The 16,908-nt window shown below is 37.7% G+C and overlaps 1 protein-coding gene and 1 long non-coding RNA gene across 2 annotated transcripts in view; one reads left to right on the forward strand and one right to left on the reverse strand.

Annotated features, from left to right (window-relative positions):
• The window catches only part of klhl11 (kelch-like family member 11), a 42,176-nt gene extending 36,904 nt beyond the window's left edge, over window positions 1-5,272 (forward strand). Inside the window, exon 2 of the mRNA XM_055193575.2 lies at window positions 2,332-5,272. Within this exon, the coding sequence (XP_055049550.1) occupies window positions 2,332-3,919 (1,588 nt within the window). The 3' untranslated portion in view covers window positions 3,920-5,272. The remainder of the gene's footprint in view (window positions 1-2,331) is intronic.
• Window positions 5,273-11,167: 5,895 nt separating this feature from the next.
• LOC129435072 (uncharacterized) lies at window positions 11,168-16,533 on the reverse strand. Its single transcript, XR_012369146.1, has 3 exons — window positions 16,329-16,533; window positions 16,091-16,232; window positions 11,168-15,969 (listed from the first exon to the last, which is right to left on the reverse strand). It is a non-coding gene; the product is annotated as an uncharacterized lncRNA (long non-coding RNA).
• Window positions 16,534-16,908: the final 375 nt, after the last annotated feature.

The following is a 16,908-nucleotide window of genomic DNA, read 5'->3' on the forward strand; positions in this document are numbered from 1 at the left end:
CGTTATATTGCATTTTAACACAACTGATTGCTATTATTTACATATTATCAGTTCTGCTGTCAGACATAAAATGAGCTAAAATGAGACTATATAGCCCTATTCGGATTAGTGTTGGGCGATATGCCCTATTTTTAGATCGTCCTATCGTCAGCCTGTGAGATCGGCGATACACGATATTATCGGGGGGGCGTGGCAGTAGTTTACTCTTTTTTTTTATTTATTAATTTTTACTCATTATAACAAGTCACTTGATGGGTGGACAAAAAAAACAAGACGTAACACCGTCATGACCGCAACCTTCTTAAAACTGATGCCATTAAAGCGAGCGCGTCATTAAAACCCTAACCATGATTACTTAATAACTGTAAAAACATGCATCTGCGCACGCACACACACGTGCGCGCACATACAAACTATTCAATACATTTATTTAGTGCTGTTGCAGAAGACTACACGTGTCTCACGTACGCGAGAGTGAGAGAGAGGCGCTAATATGCAGCGGGTCATATTTTAAACAAAAAGTAAAGTTTGCATTAGCTCGCATGAAATGCATTAAACTGAACAAATAAGGATTACTACTTTAGTTTATGTTTAGACTGCGGACAGACGCGAGAGCGCGTGCACGTGATACAGAGAGAAACGCAGCTGCTCATGATGCGGCGCGCTGGATTTAGTGGTAGAAGGAGACCAAGACGCGCGCATTAAGTGCAGGTACGTGCAAGAAGGAATACTCTCTTTACAAGCTCTCCGCGTGAAGTGAAGCCCACAAACCCTCATGTGAGGAAAAGCATGCATTGTCAGTGTTAATATAAAACTATGATGATAATAATAATAACCATTCGCCAACTATCGTCTTGACAATCGCCATGAAAGCCTGCCATTGGCGATATGTCTGAAGATCGTCGATACACGATACTATCGTCTATCGGCACAACCCTAATTCGGATGGGATAAGTTTACGGTTGTAGATGGCATAATGTAATTTTACCACAGGACGTCTGTGATATTGATGGTCAATTCGGACGGGATAAGAAATCTCAGTAAAACATTAAGAAGTGGGAGGGGTAACGCGATTGCGCAGCAGGTCACCTCTCTTGTCGTCATGTGCACGTTGCTTCTTGATATATACACGACACAGACGAGAAAAACACTGTGTTTAATTTCAGTTTGGGGAGAACGTCGTTTCAGGAACAGTTCTGTGCCTCTGAGAAGTGAATTTGACTTTTTAAATTTTGTGTCGTGTTATTCAGGAACTGACTTGCCACTGACTTTTTTCGCTTAGACTGCAAGTAAATGCTTAAGCGCTTTTATATTTGAAAGAAACCTGCAAACAGGAAATTACAAAATGTACGTGTATGTTTACAGCTGGTCTATAAATCAACATACATTTACATTGAAGTCTTGCGGTTGCTCTTCTCATCAATGTCTTGTTGTGAGCCCTTTTTATTTAAATGCGAGTTTTATTGTCGCGTATAGCGCAGACAATTGGGTGCAAATTTAGAAATATGAGAGAATACACAGTAAATGTTACACAAAGTTACTACAAAACACATGCGCAGGCATACCGCATCATAGAGAGGGAGAGTACGGGTTTGTGTGTGTGTGGGAAACACTAATGCTAACCTTTTGTCAAGTCATTGCCGTATTCTCTGTCAGTAAAATCTGCGACTGTTGACGTTTACGCGAAAAAGAAAGTATACGAAGGAACGGACATTGAAAACACCGCCACCTTTTCACTGTTATGTGAGAGAGAGAGAGGCGCGCGCTGCATGCAACATAGAAAGGGAGGGGGCGAGCTGCATGCTTGCAACAATGAATTAAGACGTTTTTAAACAGTAAAATGTAAATGGGGATCATGAAATATCTATTTGTGGCGGCCAGTGCTGATTACGTGGCGGGGCGCCACGAGTAAATCAAAGTTTGGGAAACACTTTCTGCACTGAGCCAGCGTAGAGCCTATCAGATGACTCCTTCTGGTTACGTAATATGATGTGTTGTTGAAAAAAATGGATTTGAGAACTGTCTCAGAAAGTGTCACTTTTTTTACAAAATGTATGTGCCCAAACTTTTGTAAAAATAAAAACTTTAAATGCAATTCAATTGCATTTCATTTTGTATGGTATACAAGGTTATATATTTATCTCACAAAAAATATTTAACATAGTTTTTACAAGCAAAAATCTTAAGACAAAACAATGGCACTGATAAGATGTAAGGTGTTTTGATATGAAATTGGCTCAAACATGCATTAAGTCTTGGACTAGGATAAGCCCTGTCCAGGAAACCGCCCCAAAATGGAATAATGTTGAACATTTTCTTTTTCATTCCCAGGTTTTTGCTGGTGCAGTTGAAAGACTTTTGTGGAGAGTTTCTCAAGAGGAAGCTTAGCTTAGGCAATTGCGTGGCTGTCCATAGCTTGGCACACATGTATACTTTGGATCAGCTGGCCTTGCGTGCTGCTGACATGATAAGGCGCAACTTCCACAAAGTAATCCAAGATGAGGAATTTTACACGCTACCATTCCACCTGGTCAGAGACTGGCTGTCTGACGCAGAGATTACAGTTGACTCAGAAGAGATTCTGTTTGATGCTGTGGTCAAATGGGTTCAAAAGAACTTAGAAGAGCGTGAGAAGTATTTTGAAGAGCTCTTCCGCCTCCTCCGCTTGCCACAGATAAAGCCAACCTATCTTACAAGAATTGTGAAAAATGAACCTTTGGTGATACAAAATGTGGCCTGCCTACAGCTTGTTTCAGAGGCTGTGGAGGGTCATGCAATCCGCTTTGAGAACCTCAAATCCACTGATACAGAGTTCTGTGCTTCGTACATGGCCACCTTCCAGCCAAGGTTTGGCCAGAACATGGATGTCATAATGGTGGTTGGTGGTGTGTCTGAGGGAGGTGACTACCTAAGTGAGTGCGTAGGTTATTTTGTGTACGAGGATCGTTGGATCAATCTGCCACACATTCACAACCACTTAGATGGTCATGCTATTGCAGGTACTGATATGCATGTCTATGTGGCAGGGTCAATGGAACCAGGATTTGCCAAGACTGTGGAACGATACAATCCAATTCGCAATACCTGGGAACAAGTGAGCAATCTCACCACACGTAAGCATTCCTTTGGACTCACATGCATCAAAAATGTTCTATATAGCATTGGTGGACACGGCAACTTCAGCCCTGGATTCAAAGATGTGAGTGTCTATGAGCCTGAACAGGACAAATGGCACAACCTAGAGTCAGCCCCTAAAATTTTGAGAGATGTCAAGGCCATTAGTGTTGAAGATCGATATGTTTATGTCACGGCACGAACACCTGTAGACACTGACAGTGATGACGGATTGAAAACCGTCACTACTCGTTATGACACTGACAGTCGGCAATGGCAAGAAGTCGACTCCCTACCACTTATTGATAACTACTGTTTGTTTCAAATGGCTGTAGCATCCACTAACTTTTACCATACTGCTTCCTGCTGTCCCAAGAGCTACACCAATGTACGGGACGATGTAGCTCGACAAAAAATTAGCACAAGGGTCTCCGATGATATTCTTGAGAGCCTTCCCCCAGAGGTTACTAGTATTGAGGGTGCTGCTATCTGCTATCTTGGCGATGATGTGTTTGTAATTGGTGGCTGGAAGAACAGTGATGATGTGGATAAGCAGTATCGCAAAGAGGCATATCGTTATTGTGCTGAACGCAAGCGCTGGATGCTTCTGCCACCCATGCCCCAACCACGCTGCCGTGCAACAGCATGCCACGTGCGCATTCCCTATCGGTTTCTTTATGGGTGCCAGCGATATCCTATGCCACAAAATTTGGCGCGGCAGAGGGATCGCATGCAACAAATGCAGCAGTTACATCGTCGGACATTAACCCTGCGCAGGCAGCTACAATCACAAATTGAATGCTGAAAGTCTTTAAATCTCCACCGGGGGAGGTGCTGAAATTCAGTGAACATTATGTCATTAACATTCCCTTTATCCTGTTCTTCAGTATGTTATTTATATGTGTTGTGACTTTTGTCATAAAGGGGGTGCTTAAATGGCTAAAGATGATAAAGAGAATGTGACTTAAATGGAATTGTATGAAAAATGGATTTGAAAAATATGAACATTTTTTACTTTAGATCAGGGGTGGGCAGCGTCGGTCCTGGAGTGCTGATGTCCTGCAGAGTTTAGCTCCAGCTCTAATAAAGCACACCTGAACAACTAATCAAGGTCTAAAGAGTCACCTGTTTTATCAGGGTTGGAACTGAAGTCTCATGACATCGGCACTCCAGACCCAACATTACCTACCCCTGCTTTAGATTATAAAGCAAAAAACGGGTTCTTTAAAAAACCTTTGGCTAAGTGGTTCTTAGAGTAACCAAAATGGTTCTTCTATGACATCACTGTAAATAACCTTTTAAGCACCTTTATTTTTAAGAGTGTAGCCTGTTTCACTCATAATTACTCCTTAGTTTTCTTCAGATGTAGACGTTATGTGATAGTATTGATTAATTTAACAGCATGAGTAAAATGTTCAGAGGTCATCATTGTTGTTTACAGATTTTATTGTGATCAGTTTCATATCTTTTTATTATTCAGCCCTATTTTCATGTGAAATGCCATTTCCTGGCCTTAAGCTGGCATGAGTTTGCCTTGTCAATATGCTGCAACTGCCAACAGTGGAAATTATGTAATCTTTCAGTGTTGCTGTTTTTTTTTTTCAAAGTGGGGGTTCATCCTAGTGTTATTTAACATAGCAACAAATCAGGACTTGCAAAATTGGCACAAAGGTAACCACTTAATTATGTTTTCTTTCTAAATTCTTTGTTGTGATACTTTCCAGTTGTTTTAAAGAAGGAAGTTAATACCATTATAGTCAATTTAAAGTCTGTATTTGATTTCTGTATTGATCACAGCTTCAATAACTATAGCCACTCGATATCAGCACTATGCCTCAACTTAATTATTTATATTTTGTTTTAATTTATTATTATTGAGATTTTTCTACTTCGACAGCACAAGAAATTACAATGTCATCTGTTAATGACCTTTATTATTAAATGAATAGTTCTCCAAAAACAAATTCACACGTGATTTACTCACCCTTATGCCATCCCAGGTGTATGCGCTTTAGTTTTTTTTAGCCAAATGTTACAAAAGATTTTATAAAACATGCAGTCTCAGAAAACAAAATGTTGACAACCGAAAGAGCACATCTAAAGTAAAAATATTTTTTTATGTAACTTAAATTAAAGACAAATTACCATTTAGATAGAATATTGTGTAGTATTTATTTTTGGAACACACATTTAAGATATTGTTATTCATTCATTCATTCAAACCTTTATTTTACCAGGATAAAAACTCCTTGAGATTAAAAATCTCTTTTACAAGAGTGTCCTGGCAAGTGGCAGCAACGCCAAAAAACATTTACAGATAAATACATAAACACACTTCCACTCATCATACACAAACAGCAATGTCATCATTAAAAGTACCTGGGACCTAATTCAATTTAAAACAATGACAGACAGGCTGCCTCTCTGCAAGGTCCTTTAAAAAACCCTTAAAAGAATTTAGTGAAACCAACTCTTTCAAATGTAGCTGATTCTGAAGCTGATTCCAAGCAGATGCAGCTGCATAACTAACACCTTTTTGCCAAAATCAGTGCGGGCTTTAGGGACTTTCAATAAAAACAGATAATGTGAACGCAGATGGTATGACCCAGCATATCTTGGGAGAATATAAGTGTTCAGATAAGGAGGAAGTAGTCCTAAAACTGCTTTATAATAAAAAGATGCCAATGCATCCAACGCCTAATGGACAGGGAGAACCACTCGACCCGAGAATATAATAAACAGTGATGAGTAAAAGATTTTAAATTGGTGATAAATCTTAAGGCTCCATGAAATGCCGTGTCCAAAGCATGAAGACACTGGGAGGATGAATGCATATATAAAATATCACCATAATCCAAGACAGATAGGAATGTTGCATTTACAAGTTGTTGTTTTTTTGCATCAAAAGATAAACAAGACTTAATTCTAAAAAAAAAAACCTAATTTCAATCTCAGTTTTTTAACCAAATCTTGGATATGCAATGTAAAAGACAATTATTGAATTGGGGAACTGGGATTATTGAAATCCCAGAGCTTTCTCACCCCCTGATTGACAGCAATCCAACTATCATGTTTAAGGCCCAGAGAGGCAGTAAAAATAATAGTCCTGTTGTTAAAATGTGTTTGCAATTAGGCTGCAACTAATGATTATTTTAATAATCGATTAATCGATGAATCGGATAAAGAAAAAAACAAGAAAAGCATTCATTTCCAACCCCTTATTCAAAACAGAACTAAAATCTTTAGAAATTGCACAAACATGTTGCTCCTTGAACATACCTGAGCTGTTACAATAATAATAAAATAAAAATGGACTAACCACAAAAAAAACAGATGTATGCTTTACATCTGCCAAATATATAGACTTTTTTATGATGCATTTCCCATCAAGAAGACTCTCTTGATGGGATCAAAAAGATAGTATACTGTATGAGTACACTCTCAGAAATAAAGGTACAAAAGTTCTCACTGGACAGTACCCTTTTAAAAAGGTACAACCTTGTACCCAAATAGTGCATATTAATACTTCAAAAGTACATATTGGCAGTTCAAAAAAACATTTTTGTACCTAAATGGTACATATTAGGATATTTTATAAAAGGGTACTGCCCCAGTGACAGCTTTGTACCTTTATATTTGACTTTATGTGTTTTCTCTGATCGGATAGCTATATCTCATTTGTTAAAACTGTTCCATTAACATTTGGCCACATACATGCGTCTTGGGAAACGGAAAGTGCGTCTTCTACTCCCGCGCAAAATGCAAATACACCACTCATTACTTCGCCTTAAAGAATGTAAGATAATGTTTATGCAACAAAAGGCGCCACTTACTGTATGTTGGGCTGGGCACGTGCGTCTCCTTGCTCGGCATGAGCTGGAGCGCGCAGTAAAGAGCGGCAGGAGAGTGACGGTGCGATGATTTAATGTACAGATCCATGACGGGGAAAAGCGTTCATACAACTCTCTCAAAGTTTCATTTCTTTGTTTAATATCAGTGGAGTTTGCCATTGGAGTTTTTTATTCGTTCTAGAAACTTTTTTACCCGCTGTCGTCGCTCCATAAAGCATAAATGTGTCATCTTTGTTTGTTTACCTCTTTGCCGGCTAACTTCCAGGTGACGCGCTTACGTTTGGGATGAGTAAAACACTGACATGTGGTTTTCCTCTACCTTTGCTTTTTTTATCTTTTCTCCGCCGCCCTGTCTATGAGGCGACGAACTCTGCAAGCATCAGTGCGTGAGAGAGACCGACGCTGCGTCCCGGAGCGCATACTTCCATACTATATAGTAGGCGAAAAGCACTACTTCTCATACTCTTTGCCTACTATATAGTATGGAAGTGGGCTGTTTGGGACGCTGCGCGAGTGTGTTCACTCCACTCCGCGCTTAACTGAAGTTTTTCTTTTTTTAATGAAACGTCTCTGCGTCATGTGACACGACGAATCGATTATGAAATTCGTTGCCAACTCTTTTAGTAATCGATTTTTATCGCTTTTTATCGATTTAATCGATTCGTTGTTGCAGCCCTATTTGCAATGGTTTATTCTCCATTTCATGGGCAAAAAAACAAACAAACAAGCAAACACCTTTATTACACATTTTCATCTCTTCTGTGTCAGTTTCCAATGTGTATTCACAGGCGTCTAGGAAACTCTGACGTCTAGCACCGCACATGCCTCTTGTAAACCTGCTCCTGCGTTAAAGCACCATGAAGGTCCATAATGTCGATATATACATGTTACTCAAATAAAACAGAGGTACGTTATTGAACCAAATAGCTCCAAACAAAATATCAGATTACAACTTGTCCATAGATGGTTCCACTGTTGTGCCGCTTCCTCTATCAAGAAACTAGGTGTGATGTTTGATAGCATCAATAGTCATATTTCTAACACATGCCGCCCAGCATTCTTCTATCTTAAAAATACAACGTCTGCTATCTGCGTCAGATGCTGAGAAGCTTATCCTAAATTGACTTATGTTACTTTCAAAAATATGTGCTAATTCATGTGTAAGAATACATACGGGTGAGTTGCTCGAATGGCTGAATCCATGTTGTGCCTCCATCTTTAAAATGCAAACAATTGATTTGAGAAATCATAAGTCTGCTTTCGAATTGCTCTCACACTACTGTGATGTCATCTGCTTTTTCTGTGTTCTTCATCATACACCTGCTTGTTGTGAATGCGCAGAACGAATAAATTTGGGACATAAAGTCATCAGTCGAGTATAAGACACAAAGCGCTGTAAAACATTATAACTGCATAATTTTGAGGCGTCATTGATATAAGTTAAAAGAACATATAGACATAGACTGACATTGCAAAGTGACCTGAAAGGATTTTATTGCAATGAATGGGAACAAATAATGGACATATGCTACTTCTCGCTTGTAAGTCACATTGGTCTTCAGATTGACAGCTGGCACTAGCCTACTTTAAATACGTAAATAAAAACAAATATTGCATGAAATACTGGTAATACAAATTAGTTCATGCTTTACAGATTGACGGCTAGTCCACGCAGTCAGAAAAGACACTTTTTTTTGTTGGAAAGCAGAAAATCACGCATACATGAAACTAATCGCTTCAATAATAATCAGTCAAGTTATCATTAATAAGAAATAACTATACGTTTATCATTTGCATTTATTTATAAGTCAAATGTTAATATTTAAGCGATTTTAGACTATTTACAGCTGTTTTACACACACTCATGGACACAAACTCAAAAGCACACACATAGACGCGCGTTTCAAAAAGCCAGCAAATACATAATTTCTTTGTGCTTGACAGGAGATATACACACAAAAAATCTTGTAATACCACAGTCTTGGCAAGTATTCTCATAAAAACTGTTTATTTAAAAAAATTATAATAAAATGTATAAAATAAAAAATTATAATAAAAATGTTTATTGTAAGTGAACATCTCATAAAGAAATCAGATGTTTCAGTGCAATGACATTTGGCTAACTATACCAAGGTTGTGCATAACACTACGTTCAATTTTATTTATATAGCGCTTTTCACAATTGGTAATTGTTTCAGAGCAGCTTTACATTAATAGGAGCATTGAAAAGCACAGAAAATCGACAGATAGCACAACATAATACACAATAGCATAAGCAGCTAAATTTGCTGCAGCTATGAATCAACATTATAAGCGAGCGTATTACTAATGTAACGTATAGAAGAGGGTGCTAAGTTAAGCCTAAGAAGGCTGCCTCCCCGAGTTGAAAAACCCCCTAGGAGAAAAAACCCCCGGACTTTTTAGCTGGGGAAATAAAAAAAAGTCCTAGGAGTGAAAAACCCTTGGGATATATATATATATATATATATATATATATATATATATATATATATATATATATATATATATATATATATATATATATATACACTCATGTAAACAGATCCTACGTCTAGGATATTTTTCCTCGCGTCGATGAAAAAGGAGTGTCTAAGCTACATTTATGGTTGCTTTTTGTATGTGATTTAAAGCGGACATATCGTGAAAATCTAACTTTTTCCATGCTTAACATAAATCTGTGTGCTATGATTGATCACAGGTAAAGGACACTGTAAATTGTAGTTATTTTTCATTGCTTTTGCTTTGTACTGGAAGCCATGGCCATTAACCTTGGCATGATTTTTAAGTAAATCCAGACTTTATTTTTTTCAGTGTGGGGGGGTGTCATGCTAAGCAAATAAACAAGCTTCTGCTGGCCCAAACAAACACTTTAAAAACAAACTAGAATTTATTCAATACAATTGTTGTAACAATATACACTCACTTTTGGTAGATTCTATCCTATATATTTAAGTACCTAAATTAACAACCATGACAAACTAAAAAAAAACATTGGTCTACCTAATATTTCTGGTAACTAATTACTTGCAAAAATTGAGTAACATTAACTATTTTGGTAGTAAGCAACAGTTCTACTAAATTTTTATTAATATGATTAGCCATCATGGCCGTAGCCAGCTATGAGGGAAAAGAGGTCCGGACCTCGGTAATTTTTTCATATAAAAAATAAAATTTTAAGTTCTCTGAATGACTAATTAGTTTTTCAAAAAGAATCCGCATATATAATTAAGTTTTGACAGTTTACTGTATAGTTTAGTGTAAAATGACGAAGATTGGCTTAAGCTGCGACAGTGCGGGTCAGGCCCGGAGTGGGTAATCGGGAGAACCGGGAGAATTCCCGGTGGGCCGCTTCACTTTTGGGCCGGTCGAGTTTTTTTTTTTTACATTTTTCACGTTAGTGAGTATATCTTCTCTTAAATGACACTTCACACGTTTCGCATTGACACTGCAGCGCGCAGCCTCTGCATGGGTTGTACCATGTGAAGGAGTTTTCCCCTCCCCTCCCATAGAGTTGGTTCGGTCCATAGGACGTCTTTTCCAAAACTTTTCTCCGGTAGGCTGGGCCCGCCCTACTGTAACAATACGCGTCTGAGAGGAGGAGGGCGTACAAAAACAGGTTGAAATTGGAGGAGGATGCTGCCAAATGTGCCAAACTCACAGATTTATTTTCAAGAGGACAAACAAAAGTGACAACAGGTAACTTAAAGAGAAATAAGCCTAGTAATGGTTAGCATTAGCAACGTAATTATTCGGCTAATACCGTTTTCAAACTATTTACAAGCCAACATTTTTTTAGTTAAAATATTAGCCTTTTGTGTATACATCCGATTCATAGACTTTGCAAATATTATGCAAGCAGCTTCTGAGCAGCATAAGCCAGTTCCCCGCTTAAAACGAGGAGGCAATAAGTAAACAAAATGAATTAAAGTTATTTAACCCTCAGGTTGTGTTCAGAACCCTATAACACCTTTTGTGTTCCCAGTCAAAAATGACCAGCCTAAAAAAGCTTATAAATCACCTTTTATGCTATATATTTACCCAATATTGGATTCAATATTTTTTGTCAAACTGTTTTCTTTTTTAATTAGGACTGGGTTTTATATTTCTATTTGCATCTGATTAATCATAGGCCTCATAGCATTAGCAATGCTAATAATTTATCAACCTTTCCTTGTGGAATAGATTCTAGACAGGGCTGGGTTATTTTTGATCCATACTGGGTAAATATTGGACAGAACGCGCTGCTGGGTTAAAATTGACCCAATGCTGGGTTGTTTTAACCCAACTGTTGGGTTATTATAATCCAACATTGGGTTATTTTTAACCCAGCATCTGTTCTGTCCATACCTAATATGGGTAAAAATAACCCAGCCTTTTTTAGAGTGTAGAGGAATATTTTTGTTAACTTCTCATCTTAAGTGAAATATTATTTAACTTTTACCTTATTTGTTGAACCATGATATTAATAAAAACTATAGTAAGAGCTGAACTGTTTCTTTATTTATCCAATTTGAAAAAAGTGCTAATTTGGAATAACACTATGGAAAAAGTGGGCCGGTCTTGGGCCTGAAACTCCCGGGCTGAAAAGTGGCCCCACTCCGGCCCTGGTGCGGGTACAGAATTTGCAGTGTTGCCAGATCCCATTGTTAAAACTCCTCTTTAGACGCAGTGTTTTAGCAATTAATGTGACACTTTGACATTATCTATCAAGTGATTGTTAGAAGAAGGTTAGTATAAGCGATTTCTCTTATTTTTTTCTGAAATACAAGTTTTTTTTTTTTTAAATTCAATTTTATTTATATAGCGCTTTTCACAATACTCAATTGTTTCAAAGCAGCTTTACATTAATAGAAGCAGTAAAAGCACAGAAAAACGACAGATAGCACAACATAATACACAATAGCATAAGCAGTCAAATTTGCTGCGGCTATGACGCGACATTATGAGCGAGCGTATTACTAATGTAACGTCTAGGAGAAGAAGCTAAGTTAAGCCCAAGCAGGCTACCTCCCCGGGGTAAAAAACCCCCTAGGAGAAAAAAAACAAAAACCCCGGGTTGTTTAGCCGAGGAAATAAAAATAAAAAGTCCTAGGAGGGAAAAACCCTTGGGAGATATACATGTATACACACACATATAAACGGATAAGGAGATTAAGCGGAGATTAAGCAGAGATTAAGCGGATATTAAGCGGGTCCTGCCGGTGGTCGTTGGTCAGGCATCAGCTGGGCATCATATTGAAGGATGACCAGTAGATCAGAGGTGTGCCGACTTTCACATCTACCGGAACTGGGTCTGTTTGTCCCATTGTCCTCAGGGTCAATGGGACCCAGGGATGAGACCGGGAGAGAAAAACAAAATCATATTAGCGTAGGGGCCGTTCACATGTAATGCAAGTGTCACACAGTGGTGTGGTTTAATCAGCTTAGTTTCAGACAGACTAACTATTGTGGCATAATTATATTATCCACAGTTGAGGATTTTGCAAATTAGGGGCCCACTGCGACGGTATATATGGTAACTAAGGGTCACCTTCCGATTTTTAAGAGAAAATGAAACCTGTCGACCCGTTTGACTAAGGCCTGTAACCCCACTGTCGTCGTTAATGCAGGTTCAGTGGCAAACGGGTCTATATTGCATACTATTTACAAGATCACGAGAAAACGCCAACATCGCAACCTGACCATACGTGTCAACCTGTTTGACTAAGGCTAGAGGCCCCACTGTCGTCGTTAATGCAGGTTCAGTGGCAAACGGGTCTGTATGGCATACTATTCACAATATAAAGAAAGCGCCAAAATCACAACCCAACCATACGTGCCAACCCGTTTGACTAAGGCCAGAAGCCCCACTGTCGTCGTTAATGCAGGTTCAGTGGCAAACGGGTCTGTATGGCATACTATTCGCAATACAAAGACAGCGCCAAAATCACAACCCAACCATACGTGCCAACCCGTTTGACTAAGGCTGGAGGCCCCACTGTCGTCGTTAATGCAGGTTCAGTGGCAAACGGGTTTGTATGGCATACTATTCACAAGAACACGAAAGTTCCAAAATCGCAATCCGACTATAGGTTAAGATAAGGTTTTTATCTATTTATTTGGTGGTCTGTGTTATGACCGCGAGTGCTTTGTTCCGTACAGATAACTATTTCGAGTTAAGTACTTTTACTAGACAAATTATGCGAATGCTTTGTTGAAGAGAAAAGTTTTAAGTCTAGATTTAAAATTATCGACTGTGTCTGATTCTCGGACATCGGTTGGTAAATCATTCCAGAGCTTAGGGGCTAAGTAGGAAAATGAACTTCCACTTTAAGACACTTTTGATAATCTAGGGATAATCAAGAGACCAGAATTTTGCGACCGTAGTGTGCGTGATGGATTGTATTCTGATAGTAATTCTCTAAGATATGAGGGTGCTAGGCCATTTAAAGCTTTGTAGGTGATTAGTGATATTTTAAATTGTATGCGATATTTAACTGGTAGCCAGTGTAAAGATGCCAGAATTGGGCTTATGTGGTCATATTTTTTAGATCGAGTAAGTACCCTTGCGGAAGCGTTTTGAACTAGCTGAAGCTTGTTTACTTGATTTGCATGGCATCCCCCGAGTAGCGAGTTACAATAGTCTATTCTAGAGGTCATGAAAGCATGGATAAGCTTCTCTGCGTCAGATGTAGACAGTATATTATTCGAGATATTTCTAAGATGGAAGAATGCTGTGCGGCAGACGTTGGCGATATGACTATCGAAGGATAAGTTGCTGTCGAACATCACACCTAAGTTCCTAACCGTGGAAGATGGCACCACAGTGCAGCCATCTATGTGCAACTTGTAATCTGACATATTATGTTTGTAGCGATTCGGTTCAATAATAAGTATCTCTGTCTTATTGGAGTTCAGCTTAAGAAAGTTATGTGCCATCCAGTCACTAACATCGCTAAGGCAGTCTGTTAGCTTAGAAAACGTGTGTGTTTCGCTGGGATGTGAGGAGATGTAAAGCTGGGTATCATCCGCATAGCAGTGAAAACTTATGTTATGTTTCCTGATAATGTCTCCTAGAGGTAACATGTATAACGAGAACAGAATAGGACCTAAAACCGATCCCTTGGTTTGGACGAACTTTGTTTTTAAAGCCAAGTATTTTTGCTTGTTTTTCGTACTAATATCTGGCAACATGGAAGCTGAAAGTTATCAAATAAGACGCATCATTCAGCGCGAGCAGGTTATTGTTGATACTACATTAAGATAAAAGCAGTAATCATCATAATTGTGTCTGTAAGAGTATCAACAATACTATCAAAAAAACAGAAAATAACTCTGGTAAAAAAGATGTAGAAGAATTGGGTATAAATAAAAAATTCAAAATATGTTAAAACACGTATAGCGTAAAAGACCTTAAAACGGTAAAGGTAATCTCAACAAAACATAAGCATTAAGACTTCTGTTATTTCATTTAATTTAGAAGTGAACATTTAACAAAGTCGTGCTGAAAACAATAAGAGGACTAAACAAGTTCTTGTTTAAAATCTTGTAACGTTTTTGTTTTATATAATATTGCTTATTAAAATGATTAAAAAAATAAACATTGTTGCATGAAGAAGTAATAAATAATCCAGCAGTCCCAGTCCATAAACCACTTAAATACTAGCCAGTACATTTGTAAGTTATGTAAAGTTATGGTACAAATATACTTATTAAAAGTAAAGTTCTACTTGAGCAGTACTTCAGTTTACCTGAAAAAGTAAGAATACCAGTACCAACTAGATTTTTATTGAAATAAATGATGTCTCAAAATAACACTTAGATGGTCTTAACTTAATTTTAAGAACTACCAAAAACAAATGTGATATATAAGCCACAAAATGAGTGCACGAAAATAGTACATTTACTAAGTTTACTTAAAATGGCGGCCATGTTAGCCATTAGGAAAAATTACATAATTCTTATTCAGGGAGGGTTGAATTAAAAAAATAGACACAAAAGAATGCATAAATTGCTTTATTTATTGACCAAATAAACCAAATTACTTTGTAAACATTTCAAACGTATTAATGTAAGAACAAAATTTCCACTTACAAGGGAAATACAACATATGAAAGTGTTACATAAAGCTTCTTTAACATATTCTGTTCAAAAATAAACCAAAGTCTTCATGAGATGTCAAAATACACATTAGAAGCAAGATTCCTAAATCCTGAGAAACTGAAATGAAAATGTTGTGTTTACTTGGCTTATCATCTATTTCAACTGTGCTTTTACCTAAAGTCATAAAGCATGTGAGCATCATCTAACACCAGTGTCAAATAACATTTTTAGGAAAACCAATAAATGTGGTAATAACATTAAATTACATTATGAAAAAAACAAGTTTATCTGCAAGTGCTTGGCCATGCTTGGTAAGCTGTTCAGCCAACCTGTTTATTGCAACATGCGAAACCTGTTGCACCACTATAATAAGAAAAAAAAACATGATTTGTTGGCTTCATAACATTTAGGAAGTAATTGTTTTTTCTCATTTGAGAAAACAACTGCTCCGCACACTGAGAATTAACTCTTCCAGCCAACTCAGGCACAAGCTGAATTTTTCTAAGTTTATCACGGGGATCCTTTGTGTTGTTTTCATGAAATCTGTCAGAAAGTACATAGTGATCAGATGAGCCGGTTAATGGATGCCCATTCACATCAGCAGGAATTTTCTTTTCTTTGAGCCATTCCAATGAAATTTTAAGTCTTCCCTCTTCTGCTGCTGCAATATTGGCATCATTTGGCTCCAAAAGCCGACCCTCATGTGGGCTGAAGGGAATCATGTTTGGACTACGGAGATTTGCATGAGTGGAAAGTCCTCTTGCAAAGTCATAAATGGTTACGTTGGGAAGGTGTTTCCAGGACAATAAAATGTCAGCAAAGTCCCTTGGACTTTCAGCTCTCACCAGGACTTTAATGCTGTTAACGACGCCGCAGGGGCACATAACAACTGCCCAGCCACCTAAGTGATAGATTGTTTCAAATGAATGATTGCAGCACTTAAAGTAAAAAAATAATAATAAAGATTTCTATGTTCATGTTTTTTTTTTGTTATAAATTAAGATATATATGTGCATACAAACCTGATGCACCCCAAACCTTTTGAAAAATGTTGTCGTATGATGATCTGTTTTGCATTTCACTCCTCAGTCTCATTATGAGGTCCATCTTTGACCCCTTGTTGTCTAACCCACATGATGTACATAACTGTCGGACAGCAGCCACCTATGATTTAAAACAACAACAAAAAAAACAATTTATTAGAAATAAACAATGACAATAGAATACTGTTACAAAAAGGTAAACAAGACAACACTTCACCTTCAGTGACATCAGCTCATCAATAAGCCTTTCCTCAGTTACTGGAACTTCAGCTGCAGGATTAGAATTTGATGAATGAACTTTTTCAAATTCTGTATTTAAGACGGAGCCAGACTTCCTAGTATTTGGTCCAATCCAGGGAGCCCAAAGGTGGTAACTCGGCTTGACTGCAAAAGGATTGGGGTTTCCAACTGCAAAAATAAAATTAATAATAAAGTAAAAGGTGAGACAGTCATAGCAGGTGTTTCTGGGATGTTTTCTCCTATTTTTTGTGTGTATTGCATCCATGTGCAATGTCTCCCAGTGTAAAAGTTAGGCATAATACAAAATAAAACAAATACCTGTGTCGGTGTAGTACTTTGTTTCAAATGAATAAAATAAATACTCTCCACAAGACCTCTTTCAATAATCTCTAATCGCAGTGAATTCCAAAAATCGTCCACATCCACCTGTCCATCGAAGTTTGCTGGTGGTTCTTCAGTTTCACTTACTAAACAAAATAAAATTATAAATACACTGCGAGTCAAAACTTTGGAAACATCACTATTTTTTGTTCTTTTGAAAGAAGTCTATTATGATC

Source organism: Misgurnus anguillicaudatus, chromosome 4, assembly GCF_027580225.2.
Source record: "Misgurnus anguillicaudatus chromosome 4, ASM2758022v2, whole genome shotgun sequence".
Lineage (NCBI taxonomy): Eukaryota > Metazoa > Chordata > Actinopteri > Cypriniformes > Cobitidae > Misgurnus > Misgurnus anguillicaudatus.